This window comes from Cetorhinus maximus, chromosome 11 (assembly GCF_964194155.1).
Source record: "Cetorhinus maximus chromosome 11, sCetMax3.hap1.1, whole genome shotgun sequence".
Lineage (NCBI taxonomy): Eukaryota > Metazoa > Chordata > Chondrichthyes > Lamniformes > Cetorhinidae > Cetorhinus > Cetorhinus maximus.
Window position 1 is genome coordinate 55097942 of NC_135889.1, and position 25595 is coordinate 55123536.

The following is a 25595-nucleotide window of genomic DNA, read 5'->3' on the forward strand; positions in this document are numbered from 1 at the left end:
TTGGCCACCACTTCCACGTTGAAAAGGATGGACTCTGAGCTCTGCACAAGGGCCTGCGCCGAGTTGGAGCCAGAATCCTCCATGCACATTTCTTAGCTAATATTACCACCGTCAACACCTCTTTATCCTTTTGTCTATGACATCTTTTGGCAATCTCCACCTATCACTGGCCCTCTATCCAGCTCTACCTGTCCCACCCCACCTTAAACCAGCTTATATTTCACCTCTTCTATTTCTCCTTAGTTCTGATGAAGAGTCATTCGGACTCGAAACGTTAACTGTATTCCTCTCCGCAGATGCTGTCAGACCTGCTGAGTTTTTCCAGGTATTTTTGTTCTTGTTCTATTTTAAAACTGTACCCACTAGTTCTCGATTCCCCCACGAGAGGACATGTCCTCTTAGCATCTACCTTGTCAGTCCACCTGGAATCTTATATGTTTCAATAAGCTCATCTCTCATTCTTCTAAACTCCAATAAGCATAGACACAGCCCGCTCAACCTTTCCTCATAAGGCAATTTCTGCCTGTGACATTCTTTTCTGGAGAGTATTTGTTGTGTGCAGAATTATGAATACAAAGCTAGCTATCACTTGCTGAACTTGAGTAAAAACCTAACACCGAATTCGGTCATTTGTTTCATTTTCAATAGTTTGTTCTAAAATGGTAGCACTGCCATATATGATGGGTGAGCATTTAGAAATACCCACAAGTTACTGTCAATCATTTTGAGGCCATCTGTCTGTTCACAACTTCCAGTGGGTACATTTTCATGAGATCATCATGATCATCCACTGCAACTTGGTGGAGAATCAGCAGAAGTTAGAGAAGCAGCCTTTATGGCATTTTATATATTAGAGCTTCCAGAATAAACTCTTCAAGTGTTAAAAAAAATCATTTTATTTATTTTGTGGCTTGTTACATTGAAAATGTTTTTATATGCAACAGTTGCTTTGTAGCTTTGTACTACTGAAATTAATCTAGAGATTGAACCAGCACATTTAGTATAATTTGATTGTAGCTATGTCAGCAAAATATGCATTTTGTATCTGACACCACTCACAATGGATGATTCCCACAAAAGTAGTCTTATTTTTTTTATGACACTTTGGAACATTTTTCGATGTTATAAATGTAATTTATTATTATTTGATGTTGGCAATTACACCTTAAAACGCTGTGCATTTTAGGGACTTGTCACGTGTATTTGAGAAAAGCCACTGATGGTTTCATACTGTAACTTTATTTCAAAACCTGTTTTCAGAGTGACATTTTGGCAGTAGGTCTGAAGTTGTGAATAATGTGAAACAGCAAGACATTATGCCACTGCTTAATAGTTCAAAAGTTAAATCACATCAATTCCAATAAGTAATTGTTTTCTAAAAGAAATGAGCAGGAATTGCTTCTTTGCTGTATAGCTATTTTCACTGAAACTCCTTTAAACTGTGGTAATTGGAGCTGTACAGAATGATGGAACCTACCTTAACACATAATTGAAACTTTAGTTTCTGTGCATTATTTTTTCTCCAGCTCAGTGCCAATAACACCTATTCGGTGCTGAGATCATTTAAGAAATAGTGAACTACCATAATTTGGAGTTAACAGGGTTGGTACTTTGCATGAAAGAAAAAAGACCAGAGGGCTACCTTCCTCTGAACTTTTCTGGTAGTTCTCAATGTAGCTACTAATGACAGCTGAGTTACCTGTGGACAGAATCATGTGGAAGCCATGTACTTAACAGGGCAAGGAAGCATCTGGAGTGCAAATCAACCCATACTGCTTTTGTGCACTTCAGTTAAAGATTGTCATGAAAAAAACCGGACAGTGGGATGTATGCCCAGTTCAGGTATGGAATGGTGTGTAATGTAGAGGGTCTATGGAGAAGCAGGGAATTCATTAAGAATCTGTGGTTCACTGGGCTGGGGTGGGGGGTGGATTTAATAAATAACTAAGAGTTTCACCTTTCTTCTGACAGAAAAGGAAAAATTGCTACTTAATAATATACACAGATCCCCTTTTTCATTGTAAACTAAATGATTTATAGCCAACTTTCTACCATTTTAAAGTTCTTTCTTTAAATTATTTGTGTTTCAACAGGTCTCATTTTTGTAGATGGGGATTGATTGAAGTGAGCCATTGACAGTAGTAGGTTAACACTGATATTGCAGGCTGAGTTTGTTGCAAATATCAGCAGAAAGACTTACTGGTAGATAAATGACTAAGTAAGTCTTTCTCTTGGGTGCAATGAAGTTTCTTATGTTTTATTTATCAAATATATCATGTGTTCTACAATTATGTATAATCTGGGTCAATGAATGCCTACTGCAGTATGAACATGGACAACAGATTAGCATTTTTTTGTCATTTTATACGTAATTGTCCAACAACTGTTTTTTATACATAAATTAAAGCAATACACTGATCAGTTAGATCAATGCTGTACACATTTGTTCTTGCAACTGACAATGCAGCTGCATATGTGTAGTTAACTGTGTCTTTTATTACCTAAAAGTAATTTTAAACTAATCATTTGTGATCCTAATGCTGCAGACATCTTTTTCTCAGAGAAGATATCTATTCACAATCAAAAAGACTTTGTTTTGTGTTCCCTTGTTTGTGCAACCTGCGTCTACTGTTTTCATGGCTTGCTTCACTACTGCCAACACAGTGAGCTGTATCCAAGTTGGTTAATTGGAATGATACAACCATGTGTTCTAGATACATCTTTGTATGTACCAGCCAAATTTTTCTCATACAAAGTATATTTTTAACGGTAGCAGTGTGGTCTACGGAGTCACTCTGTATCATTGTGTTAATGGCATGCTTCCTGTAAGTTTCTTTTGTTTGAGTAGAATGACGTTATTAACTAGATGAGTTAATACATATCTTTCAATAGAGGCACCTTTACCATTTTAATTGTTAAAAATATTGGTAGCAATTTTCTGACATAGGCCGTTTGTGTCTGGTGCCTATTATTGAAAGTTCTTTCTGTATTGTCACCCATAAAGTTAGTGAAAGTATGAGAAATGAGCCTGATTGCACGGTTCATTTGTTCTCCTTTGTAGAGCCAAGCCGAGGCGCACTACAAAGGCAGTAAACATGCCAAGAAGCTCAAAGCACTGGAGGCCACGAAAAATAAGCAGAAAACTGCTCCTTCCAAGGACAGCACAAAGGCCATCACCTCCTCCACCACAACCACTGCAATCACTCCCAACAGCTCTGAAAAAACAGGTTAAAAGAAACTTTTGTTCTTCTCATTCATGTTCTTTCTTTATTTGTGTTGTATGTTTGCATGATACTGCTTATTTCTGCTTTTATTGCTACATGTTTTATTAATTCTGTTTGCTCGATCACAATGAATGGCTGACTATTTAATAATGATGGAACAAATGACATTATAAATATGACCTCAATTGCAACTAATTTGTTCCATTGAGTCAGCTGCTTTGGCTTTATTTAATAAAGTATTTTTGTTCTATTGAAATGGCAAATTATACTTTAGGCCACATTCCAAAGACATTGTGGTTCTTTGCACAGTCTATCAAGATAGCTCCACTTTTTGCTTCTTTTCCTAGTCACTATTGCTAGAGAAATCAATCTATTAGAGAATTGGAGGTGAAGCCTAATGCTTAGCAAAAGATGTCAGGAATGTTCATAGGCCTGTGTGTGTGGTATTGGAGTGGTTCCTTAAATAAATTAAGGGTAATTTTACAAAACCCCTGTGGAAGCACAAACGTGTAAAGTTTTACACCCTTATATTTGAATCAGGACTTGCAGTTCCAACTTAATTAATTGAGAAATAATATTTAATATGAGTAAATAGCTCTAGTTTCAATTAATTTAATTTGACACATTCAATTTAGATCTGCTAAAAAATTTCCTGAATGAAGCAGCAAATGTGTTTAATTGTAATTTTGAAAAAAAGGAAATTTAAAAATAACTGATGAAGTCAATGTAACAATTTCTATTTTCAAAACTTGTTAAACTTTTCAATTCAATTTGTCAACAGTTGCATTCTTAAAATCGGCAATAAAAAAAACCGTAGATGTCGACGTACAAGTTGACCTTTGAAGGCTCAAAAAATCCTTCTACCTACAGGTTGACTATTAAAGGCAATGGATGGCATGGGCGTGGATGGTCACCATCTTTGACATTTGCCACATGGGGACTGTTCTGTGTGGGCGTGTCTTAAACTCCCACATGTCTTTGCAAAACAGCCATTATCGCCTGCTTGATCCTTTGCATCCAGGTATAAGGTACCAGTAAGTAAAACGTTAAATTTGTGGGATGAAAAATCTGTGCTGATGACGAATGTGAGTGTAGCATGTCATGGCTGAAAAGGGAAGTGGACTTATACGCTGAGTATATGCAAAAACATGATTTTTGGATCGACTTATATGTCACAATCTATGGTATGTTGCACATTTTAATATACAATGGCACACTTAAAAAGCCAAAGCTATACCATCAGCTTTTTATTGTTACGCTTTAAACTTCCTTTCACTGATGGTGTTTTACAGGAGTTTTATAGCACAGTATGCTGTTGTGCATACTCTTGCCTTCGGGGCTTTTTAGCCTCAATTCTCAGTACAGCTGGTGGATAACTGAGTATTTATAGCAGCAACTCTAATTTATTATTTCGGAAAGAGATTCTACAAAGAACTAATAATTGCTAGTTCCTATCACACAATAGTAATGCTTGAAAATTCCATTGTGACTGCACTTTAGATGTAACATAAAAGTGTCATTAACCCAGTGAATAAAGTGAAGTTTTAGCTTGATTGTCTGCCTTATTTTGTCTTTGCTGATAGTTTATTATTTTGCACTTTGCAGAATACCCAGTTTCTTGACCAAGTTGTTTGCCTAAATAGGAAATAGGGCAGGTCTGCATTGACTCTCTACATACCAAGAACAATAATGATGATTCCAAGCTCCTGATGCTGACAGAGGTTATTATCACACAATTTTATACAGATGAGAGATGCCATTTGGCCCCATTCCTTATCCTTCTGTCGAAACTTACCTTCCCTCCCAGCTTCCATCAGGGTGTCTAATTGTCTTTAGAATGAATCTTTTTTTTTTTTTGCACCTGTCCCCTGCAAGAAACAAGGAAATATGTTCGTAACAACCTTTTGGGCTGTTTTGCGAATGTGCTTGACGTGGTTGAATAGTTTAGATGTTGGGTGCACCGTATGAGGAAGTGAGGGGTGCCATTGTGGTGACAGTAGGATATGCAAAATGTGTGAGTAGGAGGAGAAGGAGGTGGTGCAGTGATTACTGGAGAGTGCTGGGAAAATTTATTATAAAAGCAAAATACTACGGATGCTGGAAACCTGAAATAAAAACAGAAAATGTTGGAAAAACTCAGCAAGTCTAGCAACATCTGTGGAAAGAGAAACAGAGTTAACATTTTGAGTCCATATGACTCTTCTTCAAAGAAAATGTATTCATATAATGCCTGCAGGTGTGAGGAGAATCTAATTAAACTCAGAGGTAGGATACTCACCTTTGAAACTCTGTTGAGGTCATTAAATTTCTTTTTGCCATTCAGTCATATCATGTGAGCTAAAGTTGTTGAACTGATCTCCTCACTGACCTTTTCCCAATGATGCTGAAGAACTTTATGCCCCAGTCACCACTGGGGGAGTTGGGGATTGGGGACAATCTCCCTCATCGTGCCTGCTGCCTCAACTAGAGCCTTCAACATTTCATTGGAGAATCTGGGCATCCTCCCTGAACCTCTTGCAGCCACGTTGCACCTTTCTGAAACTTCCAACTGTCTGCAGTCACAGTGCACCTCCCCTGGCATCCTTCCACCTACAAGAGATGATGGCTGTGAAGGCCAATCCTCAAGAGGCAGGGTCTGCCACAAGCGCTGCTAATGAAACTGCGAAGTGATGTTGTTGGTTGTTGAACCATCTATGTATGGTTACCATTGTACAGTACTCTGGTCAAACCTATCACCCATTTTGGAAGGGCCAGATGGATTCAGAACAAAATAAATGAATTAACAGCAGAAATAGAGGTTAATTGGTATGATCCTATAGCCATTATAGAGACATGGTTACAAGGAGATCAAAGCTGGGAACTAAATTTTCAGGGATATGTGACTTTTCGAAACGACAGGCAAAAAGGAAAGGGTGGAGGGGTAGCTTTGTTAGTATGTGATGGAATAAATACGATAGCAATAAATGATCTTGGATTGGAAGATGTAGTATCTATATGGGTGGGGGTAAGAAATAACAAGGGGAAGCAGACACTGGTGGGAGTAGTCTATAGCCCCCTAACAGTAGCTATACTGTAGGACAGAGAATAAATCAGGAGATAATGAGGGCATGTAAAAAAGGCAGTACATTAATCATGGGTGACTTTAATCTTCATGTAGATTGGGAAAATCAAATTGGCAGAGGTAGCCATGAGCAAGAATTCATAGAGTGTATTCAGGACAGTTTCCTAGAACAGTGTGTTGTGGATCCAATCAGGGATCAGGGTATTTTGGGTCTGGTAATGTGTAATGAGGCAGGTTTAATAAATGATCTCAGAGTAAAAGACCCCCTGGGAAACAGTGACATAACATGGTAGAATTTAACATTTCGTTTGAGAGTGAGAAACTTGGGTCGGAAACAACTGTGCCAAACTTAAATAAGGGTAATTACAATGGAATGAGGGCAGAGTTGGCTGGAGTGGACTGGGAAAGGAGTTTAGCAGAAAAGATGGTTGATGAACAATGGCAGACGTTTAAGAAAATAGTTCATGACTCACAACAAAGGCATATCCCAGTGAGAAAGAAGGATTCTAGGAAGGTGATAAACCAACCATGGTTAACCAAGCAAGTTAAAGATAGTATCAAATTGAAAAAAAACATACAATGTGGCAAAGATTAGTGGTAAGCCAGTGGATTTGGAAAGTTTTAAAAACCAACAAAAGATGACCTAATAATAATAGAGGGAGAAAATAAACTTTGAGGGTAAACTAGCAAGTAATATAAAAATGGGCAGTAAGATGTTCTTTAAATATATAAAAAGGAAGAGAGAAAACAAAGTGAACATAGGCCCCTTAGAGAATGAGGCTGGGGAAATAATAATGGGGAGCCAGATAATGGCAGAGGAGTTGAATAACTAATTTGTATCAGACTTCGTGGTAGAAGACACTAATAGCATTCCAAAAATATTAAATAATCAAGGGGCAAAAGAGGGGGAGGGAATAAATACAATAACTATCACTAGAGAAAAATTACTAGGGAAATTAATGGGGCTAAAGGTCAATAAGTCCCCTGGACCTGATGGGTTGCATCCTAAGATATTAAAGGAAGTAGCTACAGAGATAGTGAAGGCACTGGTAGTAATCTTCCAAGAACCCTTAGATTCTGGAAATGTCCCAGAAGATTGGAAAACTGCCAATGTAACACCCTTATTCAAAAAGAGGAGCCAAAAAACAGGTAACCAAAGACCAGTTAGCCTAACATCCGTCATTGGGAAAATGTTGGAGTCTATTATAACGGATGTAATAGCAGAGCATTTAGAGATGCACAATTGAATCAAGCAGAGTCAGCATGGCTTCATGAAGGGAAAATCATGCCTGACAAATTTATTAGAATTCTTTGAGGAGGTAACAAGCAGGATAGATAAAGGGGAACCAGTAGATATAATATATTTGGATTTCTAAAAGGCGTTCGATAAGGTGCTGCACATAAGGCTACTTAAAGGATAAGAGCCCATAGTGTTGGGGGTAGAATATTAGCATGGATAGAAGATTGGCTAACTAATAGAAGATGGAGAGTTGAGATAATGGGGCATTTTCAAGATGGCAACCTGTAACTAGTGGAGTGCCATGGGATCAGTGCTGGGGCCACCATTATTTACAATATATATTAATGACTTAGATGAGGGAAGTGAATGTACTAATTTTGCAGATGACACAAAAATAGGTGGGAAGGCAAGTGGTGAGGATGACACAAAGAGTCTACAGAGGGATATAGACAGGTTAAGTGAGTGGGCAGAAATTTGGCAGATGGAATATAACATGGAAAAATGAGAAGTTATGCATTTTGGCAGGAAGAATATAGGAGCTGAATATTATTTAAATGGGGAAAGACTGCAGAAAGCTGCAGCACAGAGGGATTTGGGAGTCCTCGCACATGAATCCCAAAAAGCTAACATACAAGTTCAGCAGGTAATAAGGAAGTGAAATGGAATGTTGGCATTCATTTCAAAGGGAATGGAGTATAAAAATAAGGAATTCTTGCGAAAACTATACAAGGCACTAGATAGACCACACCTCAAGGACACTGTGAACAGTTTTGGCCCCCTTATCTAAAGAAAGATATACTGGCTTGGAGACAGTCCAGAGAAGGTTCACTACGTTGATCCCGGGTATGGAGGGATTTTCTTATGAGGAGAGGTTGAGTAGGTTGGGCCTGTATTCATTGGAGTTTAGAAGAATGAGAGGCGGTCTTATTGAAACATAAAAGATTCTTAGGGGGCTTGACAGGGTAGATGCTGAGAGATTGATCCCCTTGTGGGAGAGTCTAGGACCAGAGGGCATAATCTCAGAGTAAGGGATTGCCCATTTATGACAGCGATGAGGAGGAATTTCTTCTCTCAGAGGGTAGTAAATCTATGGAATTCTTTACTGCAGAGGTTTGCAGAGGCTGGGTCGTTAAGTATATTCAAGGCTGAGATAGACAGATTTTTAATTAGTAAGGGAATCATGGTTATGGAGAAAAGGTAAAAAAGTAGAGTTGAGCATTATCGGATCAGTTATGATGTAATTGAATGGCAGAGCAGACTCGATGGGCCGAATGGCCTACTTCTGCTCCTACGTCTTGTGGCCTTATGATCTGCTGGATTGGCTTCAATCACTCGGATAGCAATTTCACTGATTTTGTTTGAGATGGAGGCTGGTTCAATCAATTCAAAAGGGAATTAGACTATTAGTGAAAAGGAACAATGTGCAGGGTCATGGGGAGAAGACAGGAGAATGGCACTCGATAAATTACTCATTCAGAGAGCGGGTGCAGACATGATGGGCCAAACGCCCACCTCGTGCACTGTAACAGCTCCGTCATTCAGTGATTCTACAAGGACCTGGCTGCCTTTAAGTGGCATCAAAAATGCCAGATTTCTTCCCCACCTGCACCCCTGCCCACATGCCCTCCCAAACAGGCATGCAGCCAGGAAGCAGTGTGCGTAGTGCTAGCCGTATCCCTCAATTAAACAATTAAAGTCCACCACAAATTTCACACAGTCCCTGCTCCCATATTAACAGGCATATCTAGTCTGTGCATCCCACTGTCTGCTTAAATAAATTTGTTTTTATATGTATGTTTGTTCATGAGATGAAGGTGTTACTAGCAAGACCAGCATTTTATTGCACATCCATAATTTCACTTGAGGAGGTGGCATTGAGCCGCATTCTACTGCAGTTCATGTGGTGTAAGTATGCCCAAAGTGCTGTTAGGAAGGGAATTCTAGGATTTTGACCCAGCAACAGTGAAAGAACGGCAATATAGACTTGGAGAGGAACTTTCAGGTGGTGGTGTTCCAATGTGCCTGCTGCTCTTGTTCTTCTAGGTGGTAGAAGTCACAGGTTTGAAAGATACTGTTGAAGGAGGCTTGGCAAGAGTATGCAGTGTATCATGTATATGTAACACACTGCTACCAATGTGCATCAGTGCTGGTGGGAGTGTATGCTCAAAGCGATGGATAAGGTGCAGATCAAGTGGGCTGCTTTGAATGGATGGTGTTGAGCTTCTTGATTGATGTTGGAGCTGCACTCATCCAGGAAGTGAAGAGTATTCCATCACACTCCTGACTTTTGGATGGTAGACAGGCTTTGGGGAGTCAGGAGGTGAGTTACTCGCCACATGATTCCTGGCCTCTGACCTGCTTTTGTAGCCACGGTATGTATATGGCTACTCCAGTTCAGTTTCTGGTCAATGGTGACTCCCAGGATGTTGATAGTGAGGGATTCAGCGATGGTAATGCTCCTAAATGTAAAGGGGGATGGTTAGATTCTCCCTTGTTGGAGATAGTCACTGCCTGGCACTTGTGTGGCATGCATGTTACTTGTCACTTATCAACCCAGGCCGAAATGTTGTCCGGGTCTTGCTCCCTGCGGGCATGGATCATTTCATGCTATTGAACACTGCACAATCATCAGTGAACATATGCACTTTTGACCTTATATTGGATGAAAGATCGTTAATGAAGCAACTGAAGATCGTTGGGCCTAGGATTCTACCCTGAGGATGTCCTGTAACGATGCCATGTGGCTGAGAAGATTGGCCTCCAACAACCACAACCATCTTTATAAAAGCAAAGTACTGCAGGTGCTGGAAATCTGAAATAAAAACAGAAACTGCTGGAAAAACTCAGCGGGTCTGGCAGCATCTGTGGAGAGAGGAACAGAGCCAACATTTCGAGTCTGTATGACTTCTGAAGAGAGGTAGAAATGTGATGGATTTTATACTGTTAAGAGGGGGTGGAGCAGGTGGAGCAAAATAGAAGGTCAGGGATAGGTGAGAGCTCAAGAGAGATTTGACAATGATGTTATGGTCACAAGACAAAGGGAGTGTTAATGGCAGTGTTAAAGACTAAAGAAGGTGCTGATAGTGGCATAAAGATAAAATAGCAGAATGTGTTAATAGCAGAACAAGGGTCAACACTTTGAAAGCAAAACATAAGAACAAGTGACAGATGGCCCTGTGGGGGTGGGGGAGTGGGGGTGGGGGGGCTGCTGGTGGAGGGCAGGGTTGGCTGAAGAAAAAAAAAATGAATTAAAAAAGGGAGTCAAGATGGAGGAGAGAGTTCATGGTCTGAAGTTGTTGATCTCAATGTTAAGCCCAGAAGGATGTAAAGTGCCTAATTGAAAGATGAGGTGCTGTTCCTCCAGTTTACGTTGAGCTTCACTGGAACATTGCAGCAGGCCAAGGACGGACATGTGGACATGAGAGCAGGGTGGTGTGTTGAAATGGCAAACAACAGGAAGGTCTGGGTCATGCTTGCAGGCCGAAGGTGCTCCACAAAGCAGTCACCCAGTCTGCACTTAGTCTCCCCGATGTAGAGCAGACCGCATTGGGAGCAGCAAATTCAGTAGACCAAATTGAAGGAGGCTCAAGTAAAGCGCTGCTTCACCTGAAAGGAGTGTTTTGGCCCTTAGACAGTGAGGAGGGAGAAGGTAAAGAGGCAGGTGTTGCACCTTCTGCGATTGCATGGGAAGATACTGTGGGAAGGAGATGAAAAGTTGGGGGTGATAGAGGCGTGGACCAGGGTATCCAGACAGAATGGTCCCTACGGAATGCTGACTGGGGGGGGTGGGCTGGGGGGATGTGTTTGGTGGCGGCATCAGGCTGGAGTTGGCAGAAATGGTGGAGGATGATCCTCTGAATGTGGAGGCTGGTGGGGTGAAAAGTGAGGACAAGGGGGACCCTCTCATGGTTCTGGGAGGGAAGGGCAAGGGTGAGGGCAGATCTGCAGGAGATGGATCAGACATGGTTGAGGGCCCTGTCAACCACAGTGAGGGGGATCCCTCTGGTCAGGAAAAAGGAAGACATATCAGAAGTGCCATTTTGGAAGGCAGCATCATTGGAACAATTGCGACAGGGACGGTGGAACTGGGAGAATGGGATGGAGTCCTTAACCCTTTGTGGTGTGATAATTTTGGGGTGGTAATTGGCAGGATTGGATTTGCCTGCTTTTTGTGGATAGGACAAACTTGGGCAATTTTTTGTAGCTATGCTGGAGCTGTTTAGCTAGGGCTGCAGCTAGTTCTGGGGCACATGTCTTCAGTTCTACAGCTGAGATGTTGTTAGGTCCTGTAGTCTTTGCTGAATAAAGTGCCTTCAGCCATTTCTTGGCAGCATTTGAAGTGAATTAAATTAGCTGAAGGTTGGCACCTGTGATGTTGGGGACCTCAGGAGTTGATCATAATGGATCATCCACTCAACTCTGGCTGAAGAGGGTTGAAAACACTTCAGTCTTATCTTTGTACTGATGTGCTGGGCTCTCCCATCATTGAGGAAGGGGATGCTTGTGGAGTCTCCTCCTCCAGTAACTTGTTTTATTGTCCATCACCAATCATGACTCATGTGGCAGGTCTGCAGAACTCTGATCTGATCTGATCTGATGGTTGTGGGATCACTTAACTCTGACTATAGCATGCTATTTTAACTATATACAAACATACAAAATAGGAGCAGAAATAGGCTATTTGGCCCCTTGAGTCTGCTCCATCATTCGAAAAGATAATGGCTGATCTGTTTGTTTCTAGTTCTACATTCCCCTCTATCCCCAATAACCTTTGATTCCCTTGCCTAACAAGAGTCTATCTACCTCTGTCATAAAAATATTCAATGACTCTGCCTCCACCGCCTTCTGAGGCAGAGAGCTCTAAAGTCACTCAACCCTCTGAGAGAAAATATTTCATTTCTGTCCTACAAGGGCGATCCCTAATTTTAAAATAGTGCCCCCTAGTTCTGGACTCACCCACAAGAGGAAACATCCCTTCCATGTCCACCTTGTCAAGACCATTCAGGATCTTATATACTTCAATCAAGTCACCCTTCACTCTTCTAAACTCCAGTGGAAACAAGTCCAGCCTGTCCAACCTATCCTCATAAAACAACCCACTCATTCTAGGTATCAAACTAGTAAACCTCCTCTGAACTGCCTCCAATGCATTTGCATCCTTTTAATAAGGAGACCAAAACTGCACACAATATTCGAGGTGCAGTCTCACCAATGCCTTGTATAACTGAAGCATAACATCCTTACTTTTATATTCAGTTCCTCTCATAAAAAAGGATAGCATTCCATTAGCCTTTTTGATTACATGCTATACCTGCATACTAACTTTTTGTGACTCATGCGCTAGAACACCTAGATCCCTCTGCACTTTGGAATTCGGCAGTCATTCTCCATTTCTGTAATACTCTGCTTTTTTATTCTTCCTGCCAAAGTGCACAACTTTACATTTTCTCACATAATACTCCATCTGCCAGATTTTTTCCCACTCACTCAACTTATCTATATCCGTCTGCAAACTCCATATGTCTTCTTCACAACATACTTTCCTACCTATATTTGTGTCATCTGCAAATTTAGCTATCATGCCGTTGCTCCCCTCATCTAAGTCATTGATATAAATTGTAAAAAGTTGAGGCCTCAGCACAGACCCCTGCGGGACTCCACTCGTCACATCCTGCCAATCAGACAAAGACCCACTTATGCATACTCTCTGTTTTCTGCCAGCCAGCCAATCTTCTATCCAGGCTAATATGTTTCCCCCTACACTATGAGCTTTTATTTTCCACAATGACCTTTGATGTGGCACCTTATCAAATGCTTTCTGGAAATCCAATTATAGTACGTCTACAGGCTCTCTTCTATCCACTGCACATGTCACTCCTTCAAAGAGCTCTAATAAATTGGTTAAATATGATTTCCCTTTCATAAAACCATGCTGACTCTTCCTAATTACCTTGAGTTTTTCTAACTGCCCGGCTATAAGCTCTTTAATGATCGACTCTAACATCTTCCCCACAATAGACGTCAAGCTAACTAGCCTATAATTTCCTGTTTTCTGCCTCCCTCCCTTCTTGAATAGAGGGGTTATATTTGCTACTTTCCAGTCTGATGGAACCTTTCCTGAATTTAGGGAATTTTGGAACATTAACACCAATGCATCTACTACCTCATTAGCCACCTCTTTTAATGCCCTAGGATGAAATCCATCAGGACCCAGAAACTTGTCATCCGCAGCTCCATCAGTTTGCTCAGTACCACTTCCCTAGTGATTGTAATTTCACCAAGTTCCTCTCTCCCCTCCACCTCTTGATTTACAGCTATTATTGGAATGTTTTTTGTATCCTCTATCATGAAGATAGAAACAAAATATTTATTCATTTCATCTGCCATTTCCTTATTATCTACTATGAATTCCCTCACTCCCTAGAGGAACCACACTCACTTTACCTACTCTTCTCCTGTTTAAATACCTGTAGAAACTCTTACCATCCATTTTTACATTCCTAGCTAAAAGGTTAATCAGGAGAGAGAAATTAGTCATTCTCTGCTGTTCTTTATATTCTGACGCATCTTCTGACCTGCACTTATTTTCTTTAAGTTTGACACTTTCCCTAACTACTTTATTTGACAATGATGGTGGGTCCTCCCTTTAGAATTTTTTTTTTATAATCAGAATATACCTTTACTGAGCATTCTGAAATATCCCCCTAAATGTCTGCCACTGCTTCTCTATTGACCTATGCCCTAGCCTAGTATCCCAGTTTACTTCACTAACTGGCCTATAGCTTCCTGTTTTCTGCCTCCCTTGAATATATTGGTTATATTTGCTACTTTCCAGTCTGATGGAACCTTGTGCTGTGTTGTAGCTTCACTAGGTTGGCACCTCATTTTTAGTTACGCCCGGTGCTGCTTCTGACATTCTCTCCTGCAATCTTCAGTGAACTAAGGTTCGTCCCCTGGCATGATGGTATTGGTAGAGTGAGTGATTGTGGTTGAATGCAATACTGCTGTTGCTGAAGGCCCATAGTGCCTCATGGATGCACAGTTTTGAGATGCTCTGAATCTATCTTATTTAGAATGGTGGCAGTGCCACACAGAACAATGGATGATTTCTTCAGCCTGAAGGCAGGATGGTCACTCCTACCAATGCTGTCATGGACAGATGCATCTGCAGCAGGTAAATTGGCGAGGACGAGGTCAAGTAAGTTTTTCCCTCTTGTTGGTTCTCTCACCACCTGTTGTGGGCCCATCTAGCAGATTGCCCTTTAGGACTGGGCCACTCCAGCTAATAGAGGCGCTACTGAGCCATTGTTGGTGGTGGACATTGACGTCCCCAAGCAGAGTACATTCTGTGCCCTTGCTACCCTCAGTGCTTATTCCAAGTATTGTTCAAACTGGAGCAGCACTGATTCATCAGCCGTGGGAGGGCAGTAGGTGATAATCAGCAGGAGGTTTCCTTTCCCATGTTTGACCTGATGTAAATTCATGGGGTCTGGAATAAATATTATGAACTCGCAGGGCCACTCCATCCCAACTGTATACCACTGTGTTGCCACCTGTGGGATGGTGATGGGGGAGTTTGTGGCATTGGTTCTAAAGTATGATTCTGTGAGCATGGCTATGTCAATCTATTGCTTGACTGGTCTGTGTGTCAACTCTCCCAATTTTGATCCTAAGTCTTACCTTCCTATGTTCCTACGTTGAATGCAGACTCGATGGGCCAAAGAGCCTGTTCTGCACTGTGATTCTGTGAATAGTGAGCTTTCTGTCTGAAGAGGAGAACATATTGACAAAGAATATTCCAGGGTTCAAAAGTGACCCAGAAATTGTAGTTCCTAAATGGTTAAGTAACAAATGGAGAAATAATATAGGTTACTTTATATTGTTCTCCTACTCCTCGTTATTGTCCACATCAGCAATGGCAGTATAGTCTCTGAATAACTAATCAACTGAACACTTTCAATCTGAGAGTGGTGAACCAAAGAGAATGGGGAAAGAAGGAAAAATAAAACAGGAGAAGAGGTTAGACTAATTCAAAGGGTATTTCATAAACAAGAAATTAAAACTAACCTTCAGGCAGAGATTAGCAGTGACAAATGGTTACTTTGTCCACAAAGAAATGTATAAAACTAAAGAGATCACCACCAAGCCAAATATCAAATATGGCTGAATAATAAAAAAAGTGCACCAGTTCTCTCAACTTTTTAATTGTGATTCCAGAGTTGATTTGTAGTGAAATTTTATTATTTCCAGTTGTACAAACAATTCAATGACCATTTGTTTGTGCCATCAGATGTTTATTTTAATATTACCTGAAACTTGCTGTGATTCCAGATGAAAAACGCCTTGTGCAATTTTAGTACAAAATAATGTAATTAACTAAGTTTCCATTGAATACTTATATATATGGTGTTCCATGGCTCCTTATCTAATGCATCCAACCTTGAACTCGAAATTACCTGTTAAGTATCGGGAATCGTGTTTGCTGTGGGATAGATTGGAGTTTTGTGCGTCGCCATCCCCACTAGGGCAGTCTGAGGGCTCTCCGCTTCTTCCTTGAACGGAGTCCTGAACAGTCCCCATCCACCACCATCCTCCCCTGCCTGGCTGAACTTGTTCTCATTGAACAATTTCTCCTTTAACTTGTCTCACTTCCTCCAAATAAAAGATGCAGCAACAGGTCCTCGCTTGGGTCCTAGTTATGCCTGTTTTTTTGTGGGACTTGTGGAACATTTCTTGTTGCAGTCTGACTCAGGCCCCCTCCCACAATTCTTCTTCCAGTACATCGATGACTGTATCAGTGCCGCTTCCTGCTCTCATCTGGAACTGGAAAAATACATCAATTTTGCTTCTAATTTCCACCCTTTTCTCACCTTCACAGGTCCATCTCCAACACTTCCTTTCCCTTCAATGATTTCACTGTCTCCGTTCATTGCAAGCCCACCAGCTCCCACAGCTACCTTGACTACATCTCCTCACATCCTGCTTCCTGTAAGGACTCCATTTCATTCTCCCAGTTTCTCCTTCTCCGTCACTTCTGTTCTGATGATGGTATCCTAAACAATGGCACTTACGAAATGCTTTTCTTTTTCCTCACTCAAGGATTCCTCCCCACTGTGGTTGACCAGGGCCCTCAATGTGTCCAATCCATTTCTCACGCTTCTGCCCTCACCCCTTTCCTTCCCTTCTAAGACCACGATAGGGTTCCCTTTGCCCTCATTTACCATCCCACTAGCCTCCATATTCAAAGATTATCCTCTGTCATGTATGCCACCCCCAGCATGATGCCACCACCAAATATATATTCCTCCTCCTTTTCCTGTCAGCATTCTGAAGGGACCATTCCCTCTGCAATATCTTGGTCAAATCCTCGATCATCCCCAACACCTCATCCACTTCCACGGTTCCTTCCCATGCAATTGCAGGAGCTGTAACACCTTCCCCTTTACCTCCTACCTCCTCACTGTACAAGGCCCCAAACACTTCTTCCAGGTAAAGCAGTGATTTTACTTGTACTTTTTCAATTTAGTCTACTGTATTCGCTGTTCACAATGTAGTCTCCACTACATTGGAGAGACCAAACATAGACTGGTTGACCACTTTGCAGAACACCTCCGTTCAGTCTGCAAGCATGACCCCGACCTTCCGATCACTTGCCATTTCAGTTCACCACCTTGCTCTCGCGCTCACATTTCTGTCCTTGGCCTGCTGCAATGTTCAAGTGAGGCCCAAAGCCATCTTGAGGAACAACACCTCATCTTCTGATTAGGCACTTCAACTTCAGACCATGAACTCTGTCCTCCTCTTTGTATTTTTTCCCCCTAGTGCCAGTATCTTGTTCTCATGTTTTGCTTTTAGATAGTGCTGATCTTAATTCTGCTATTAATACCTACTCTGGACCAATGCTTTCTTCCTTTACTACTACCATTACCAACCTCTTTGCCCTTTATCCTATGACATCTTTGTTATTTAATCTCCCTCACCTTCTAATCTATCCCTGACCTTCCACTTTGATCAACCTGACGCCCCCACCCCCCCACACACACACTTTCAACTGCATAAAAGCCATCACATTTCCACCTCTCTTCAATTCCAAAGAAGAATCACACTGGGCTCGAAACATTAACTCCGTTCTCTCTTCACAGATGCTGCCAGGCCTGCTGACTTTTTCTAGCACTTCCTTTCTTATTTCAGATCTCCAGTGTTGTATTATGGGCTTTTTTCATGTCTCAATGATGAGGTGTTGAGACTTGTATGTTTAAGCATGAACCATTTATTGGTAGTCTTGAACTAAATACAGATCCCAGCTATTGTCATGCATGGTGCTGCTGCCATGCAGATAGGCTACTTCCAGAGTGTTCTCTCTAGACTGTTCTCTCAGCCTATTACCATGTTACTCCATACATCATACTGTGGGCAGTGTTATTCACCAGCCCCATGTTAACCCTTGCTCTGCCGAGCACCCTTATGTTACAATGGCATGCAGGCACATGCAACATCATACAACATGCTCCTTTCTTCTCAAAAGAAAACATTTCTCTCTTCCAAAGGTGTATAACTATATGTAATACATCTTTACTTGCTATCCCTGCTCCCCCACCTCAAGTCTCTGACTCTATAAATTCACACAATCTTCAAGCTTGACAGTTCTTCCACATCTCGGTCTGTACCTTTAGAGGAATGGTGATAGTACTCTGTGTTTCTGGTACTTGGCTATCTCCATTTGATTTGCTTTCTGCACTCCGTCAAGCTGTGATTCTCTTTATTGTCAACTCGTCTGCTTTTCTCGGACACTGGTTTTGTCTCAATCCTTCCGCAGGGAATGTGCACTCCGTTTGTTCCTAGAGTGGACTTGAACATATACACATTGCAAATGAAACCTTCATTTCTACAAATTTCACAACCTCAGCCAAACATTTGATGGCTATTTTATTTTCAAACCATTTTGCAAGTTTATAAATCTTTTCATTCAGCTCAATGGTTTTCAGTATGTCCAAGACATCCAGTGCTTTTCATCCTTCTAGTTCTTTGCGCTTCAGTGTCGGATTTACATTTTCTGATCTTATTTCTGTCTTTTCTTTCTTTGTCTGCAGTTTGGAAAGTTCTACAGCTTTTCCTTTCAATGCCTCTTCATTTTCTTTGAACTGCTTCTTTAGCTCGTCAGTCTGTTTCTTGCAGCTTTCGGTTTCCTCGTGGAATATAGAACATTGCTGAATTTTCTCTGCCAACTGGCTCTTCAGTGTGTTCAGAGTGACATTAACTTCATTTTGCTTCTCTTTGTAATTTCCCAGAAGAATAAACTTTGTCTTCAGGGATGCTTGTAGTGTGTGAACGTCTTTCAACCAGTTTTCCTTTTCTTTGCAAAACTTGCTTGCTTCATCTTGAGCTTTCCTGTAATTCAGCAGAGTCATCTCAAGTTTCTTCTGTTGTGCTTCCATTCTGCTGCTTAAGACAGTCTTCATTTCTTCATGCTGCTGAAGAATTGTGTTCCTTTTGCATTTGATCTTGAAGGATAATCAGTTGTGTTCTCAACTGTTTATTTACTTGTTGACCTCTTGCCAATTCACTCTGGGCTTCAGTGCATAGTTTCATTGTCACTGATAGTCCCAATGCAGCTTTGTCTGAAGTGATATTCAAAGTCCTTCTTAGCTGCTCATGTTTTTCCATGGCTACATATTGATTCTTCAAGGAGCCTTCAGGGTCGCAACTTCTTTGCATGCCTTTTATGTCTGCTGTTTTGCCTGGTTGTATATCTGGTTGAATTTTCCCAACTCGCACTTTGATTTGCCAGCTGTGGAATTGAGGGTCATTATTTTCCTCTGACACCTTTGTGCCATCTCTGAAATTTGTTTGTTCAGATCTCAAACAGCTTGATTCATTGAATATTTCAGTTTATCATGCATTTTAAAAGGTATATACTCAGCTTGAATCTTGCACTTCAAATCTTCCAGTTCAGCTCTGATACGAACATTACCCTATAGAGCAGCTTCATTTACTTTTTGCCGTTTTATTCCTTTTGAGTTACCTCAGATGGAATTCCTTCATTCACAGCCATGAGCTCACTCTGCACTGCTATCTGCTGTTGCAGTTTGGGTATTGTATCAGCATTTTCAGAAAGCTCTATTCTTAAGCCTTTTAATATCCCACCAAATGTTGTCAAGTATTGATCTATGCATTGGTTGTGAAGAACTTCACCAGCACATGAACCAAGCACAAATAAAACTTTTTCAACTTGCACTTCTTCTGTTTCTTTATTTAATCCTGCAATCCTCCTGTAAACTGAAAATTGTCTTCTCCAAGACTCCCAGTCTTTGGCCTGGTTCAGCCCTTTTCATAGCAAAAATGCGACTGGCTCTTCTAATTTGCTGTCCATGGCTGTTTTTTTTTCTTGTAATTATGGCTTTAAATGTCGTTGCTACTTTAAGGCTATCTGTGCAGTAACCATTTTTTCACTCAAGCTATCTGCAGCCTTTCGGTTTTCTTTGTTGTGAGTTCCCTGCACTTTTCCGATCTGAAGCGGGTCCTCACAATTGTGAGCCTTCTTTTTTTTTAACTTTCAAGGTAGGAGCATTTATTTTCTAGGCAATCTTTCCTTTTTTTCTTTTACCTCCGCAAGTCCATTTTATTTTGAACGTCTCGTGCCTTGAGAGTTTCAGCGGGCACACTTTTTTTAAAATTATGAGCTATTAATTCTACAGCACTTTTCTCTTCTATTCAAGAAGCCAGCGACCTGACTTACAAGGGTTCCCTTTCTCTTAAATTCTACAGATTTTTCCCTTTTTTTTACTGTGCACAACAGGTTCTCATAACTTGACTCTTCCAGCCAATTTCTATTTAACATTTTTTGTAATGTTAGTGCAGCATGGCCAGCACTGCTGCCATCTACTGAAAATGGGACTGTCACCTATTCTATGATGTTAGTACAGCTTTTTTGTATTTTTGCTCACCACCACATGAACTGTCCAGTCCTTTGACTCTGCATCACTCAGGATCTTGCAATTTTCTGTAGTGTTGCTGACCCTACTTGTGATCTGAGCAGTTTGTTTTTGCTCTGTGCCACACAGGGGTCTTGCAACCTTTGTAGTTGTGCTCACCCGTCTTTGTGATCTGAGCAGGTGTCTTTACTCTGCGTCACTTGGAGGCCTCGCAATGGACTTCCACTCAGTCTGGTGGATTCCTCAACTTCCAAGTCTGTAGCGAAGCATCTTCAACTGTTTTTTCAAGTTTTCTTCTTAGGTGCACATCTCTCTGGTCAGGCTTCAGCTGCTTTTGGTTTCTCATAACTTGGGATCCTGTTCTGGCTCATTGTTTAAAATGCCATCTTTCATATCACTGCTGGTCAGCAGGTTGTGTACCACTGCGGATCATCATGTTGTGTTATGGGTTCATTTGATGTCTCAGTGATGAGATCTTGAGACTTGTGTGTTTAAATATGAACCATTTATTGGTAGTCTTGAACTATATACAGAATCCAGTTATTGTCATGCATGGTGCTGCTGCCATGCAGGTAGGCTGCTTATCGAGTGTTCTCTCTAGACTGTCCTCTCAGTCTATTACATACAACTTTGTACCTCATACCATGGGCGGTGCTCTTCCCCAGTCCCATGTTAACCCTAGCTCTGCCAGGCACCTTTACATTACAATGGCATGCAGGTACATACAATGTCCAACATCTGCAGTATTGTGCTTTTATGTTAGATTGGATTCTGTTAGTATCTCATCCTCTTGAAGCATTTCACCTGGTGAGATCTGAAACAGCTACAGACTTTCTTTTTTGTGTCTCACTTTTTGTGTCTCTCTGTGTTTCCTTAGTTGTCTCTATTTTTCTTCTCTCACTCTCTCTTTCTCGCCAGGTTTACATACAAACATATGAACATACAAATTAGGAGCAGAAGTAGGCCATTCGCCCCCTAGAGTCTGCTCCGCCATTCAATAAGATCATGCCTGATCTGTTTGTGTTTCAAATTCCACATTCCCATCTATCCCCAATAATCATTGATGCCCTTGCCTATCAAGAGTCTATCTACCTCTGCCTTAAAAATATTCAATGACCCCACCTCTACCACCTTCTGAGGCAGAGAGTTCCAAAGTCACACAACCCTCAGAGAAAAAAATTCTCCTCATCTCCGCCCTAAAAGGGCAATCCCTAATTTTTAATACAGTGCCCCCTAGTTCTGGACTCACCCACAAGAGGAAATATCTTTTCCACGCCCACCTTCTCAACAGCGTTCAGGCTCTTATATACTTCAATCATGTCACCCCTCAATGTTCTAAACTTCAGCAGAAACAAGCTTTCCTCGTAAGATAGCATGGTCATTCCAGGTATCAATCTACCAAGCTTCCTCTGAACCGCCTCCAACGCCTTTACATCCTTCCTTAAATAAGGAGACCAAAACTGTACACAGTATTCAAGATGTAGTCTTACCAACACCCTGTATAACTGAAGCATAACATCCTTACTTTTATGTTCAATTCCTCTCGTAATAAAGGATAGCATTCCATTAGCCTTCTTAATTACTTGATGTACCTGCATACTAACTTTTTGTGACTCATGCACTAGAACACCTGGATCCCTCTACACCTCGGAATTCTGCAGTCATTCTCTGTTTAAGTAATACTCTTTTTTTAATTCTTCCTGCCAAAGTGAACATATTTTCATTGGAGGTAGTACAGTGAAGGTTCACGAGATTGATCCTTGAGATGGGAGCATTCTTCTATGATGAGAGGCTGAGTAAATTCGGCCTATGTTCTCTGGAGTTTAGAAGAATGAGAGATTATCTCATTGAAACATTCAAGATTCTGAAGGGTTGACAGAGTAGACACTGAGAAGTTGGTTCCCCTGGCTGGGGAATATAGAACACAGGCACAGTTTCAGGATGAAGGGTCAATCATTTAGGACTGAGATGTGGAGAAATTTCTGCACTCAAAAGGTTGTGAATCTTCTGCAACCTCTACCACAGAAGATTGCGGATGCTCCATCGTTGACAATTTGTAAGGCTGAGATAGGCAGATTTTTGGTGTCTCAAGGAACCAAGAGATATGGGAAATGGGTGGGAAAGTGGAGTGAATTGCAAGATCCGCCATGATTGTATTGGATGGCAGAGCAGGCTCAACAAGCTGTATGGTCTTCTCCTGCCCCAATCTTATGTGTTCTTGTGACTGAGTTCCAAGTAGAGCGATTGCTTCAGGAGATTGGTGTCAGGCAGCAGAAGAAGTTTGTGCCTTTCTCCAATCATCCTGAAATAGGACCATCTTCGTCCTGCTAACCTCCACACAAAGAGTTCCACAGTGCTGCCTAAAAAACTTGAGCGGCCTTGTAATACTTATTCTTACTGTATTCTACTCTTCAAATACAGAAGAGTGCAGCACAGGCAAAGTGCTTTACCCCTTTAAGATGTGCAGGCTGCCTTAAAATGGCATTACTCTTGCCTGAATTCCTTTCCCTCCAATGGGTGAGCTGCCAGTAATCAGCACAAGAAGCATTAACATAATTACAAAAGCAAGACAAACAGTTGAAAATGGCTCAGCCTTTTGCTCACATCATCACATGTCATGGATGTCCTGTACATTTTGTGTTTGTTTTCAATGTAAGTTGAAAACTCTTTTATATTTTGGGTTTCTTAAAAAAAAAACTAAAGCTATTATGGATTAATTAATGGCACTCAAAGTTACTTTATACTTCAGTTCCCAGTACTCAAGTATTGTACTACAAGGCATTTTACAAGTATTTGTATCCGGGTTTGTTATTCACCAAGGCAATATCCTTAAATATTTAACATCTAAACCTTCATATTTCGATATAGAATTAAAATTAACTGGTTAATTAAAATTAACAAAATTAATCTTTGCATTATCAGACGCAATCTAGCATTTGTATCAGTTATTGATCAATACTGAGAGAAGCAGTGTTGCGTTATATGAATTAAATATTTCTAGTCACCTTGGAGAATTTGCAAGAAATTAGATTTCTGGACTACACTATATAAGTGCTATAGTTCCCAAGAAAATTAAACCATTACTTTAATCTTTCATAGCATGGATACACAGAAGAATAGTACATTTTAAGAATAATGAGAGAAGTCTAAACAGTGTTATAAATACATTGTAATAGAAGCTAGTCCCTTTTAAATCCATGGCTGTTATTAATAACTTTACCTGTCAGCAATGAAGAAATTCACATCTGAGATGTCACTTAATGATTCAACCCACAAGCTACCTTCTAAAACATGATTTTAGCTTGTCTCAAACATATTACACCATTGACTTTGCATGAAAGGTATCTTCACATAGCTAATGAGCAAACTAATGAGTTCATGAAATGCAGACGCCTAAATTTCTGGAATCCCGAATAATGAAATGGAATTTCACTTACTTCATCATCAAAAGTCAATGGCCCACTTATGGGCTACTAAGGCATTTGTGAATGAACCTTCAGTCTACAATTATTGTAGTTCCTAGGGGTACCCATTACAACGAACCATCAAGGTTATTTTTGATGTTGTAAATCCTGATTATGCTGAAGATTTTTATGAAATATTTTATTCACCTATAAATAGGGAAAGTGGCAATATAACACAATTTAAAAGTAAAGGATTTTCAGAATAATAAAAGTTGTATTGAATATAAATATGTACAATAACATTCACCGTGCTTCACTTGTCAAAAGCAAAATACTGCAGATTCTGTAACTCTGAAATACAAACAGAACATGCTGGAAATACTCGGCATATCTGGCAGCATCTGTGGAGGGAGTAACAGAGTTAATGGGTGGAATGGTCCCACATTTGTACTAAGTACGGTAGTGGGCGGGTAAAATGACATTTTACCTGCCAGATGCAGTGGCGGCTTTTCACACAGTACCATCCCAAACCCGCTGCATTAATTATGCATTCCCGGGAAACACGCTGTTTCCATGGCAGACAGACTCTGATTCGCCCACCACACCAACACCTCGCCGCTTCAACACACCGGGCGCCACATTTAGGCATGCATACCTCTCAGTGCTTCCAGCCCAGGACTACTGCATGGAAGACAGGATGGCCCCAAAAGGCAAAAAGACTGCAACTCCCCGCTTCAGTGTCATGTTCCTCGAGTGTCTTTTGAACACTGTGGAGGCCCGCCGTGATGTCCTCTACCCCCACTCTGGCCGTAGGATGGGCAGCTGTATCACCAATCCAGCATTGGAGGTGGTGGCAGCGGTGGTCAGCCCCAATGCCCTGCAAAAAAGGACAGCCACCCAGTGCCGCGACAGGATGAATGGTCTTATCCGTTCTACCAGGGTGGCTCACTCTTCTCATCACTCTCAACTCATACACTTACAAATCCACCAGACATCCATAGGGATCTCACACCTCAAAGGAAAACACCACTAGCTCTGCCAAGCGACCGACACCCTCAGCCAGCCAGTCCCTCAGGTCCATCCACATCCTCACTTCTAGCCAAGAGGACACCTCCTCCGTTGAAGAACTGGAAATAAGCAGCCTGGGAGACCCATCACAGCGCTTACCCACACCCTCCACCAGTACACAGACACTCACCTCAGTGGGACCTAGATCTAGAGCAGGCTCGGGTTCACAATCTGGTGGTCACCGCACAGATACGTGTCTGCAGCAGCAGGAGGCAGGTTCATGCCCGGCACTCGGAGGACTGCTGGGGATCAGGCATTTGTGCGGTCAGAGTCAGATGACAAGCCTCTGAATTTGGCCTTCCAACTCATCCTGTAATTCAGCAAAAGGTGTGGGAACATCATGCAGAGCTGTTGGAAGCCCTTAATAGAGTGTCTCAAATCGGAGGAGTGCGTCCACCTGCTCTCTGATAAAGTGGTGCCCACATGTGCGTGTACGGAGGTCTCCTTGGGGAGGATGGCAGATGCCATGGAGACCCTGGTTCAACAGAACGCAGAGATGTGCTCAGACCAGCACTCCCATCGCAGGAGCCATGGGTGAATTCCTGCAGTGGCAACACAAGAGGGAAATGGGGCACCTTGGTCCCCTAGGTGCTCCTTCCCCTCAAGGAGTCAGGCTGGAGCCCCGGGGCACCTGGAGGGAGGAGGAGCGGCACCCCTGGGTCATCC

General features: G+C 41.5%; 1 protein-coding gene across 4 annotated transcripts in view; it reads left to right on the top strand.

Annotated features, from left to right (window-relative positions):
• znf385b (zinc finger protein 385B) overlaps positions 1–25595 on the top strand; it is a 423045-nt gene that overhangs the window by 357234 nt on the left and 40216 nt on the right. For all 4 annotated transcript variants that reach the window (XM_078551945.1, XM_078551947.1, XM_078551946.1 and 1 more), the window contains exon 4: positions 3062–3227. In XM_078551945.1, the coding sequence (XP_078408071.1) occupies positions 3062–3227 (166 nt within the window). The remainder of the gene's footprint in view (positions 1–3061; positions 3228–25595) is intronic.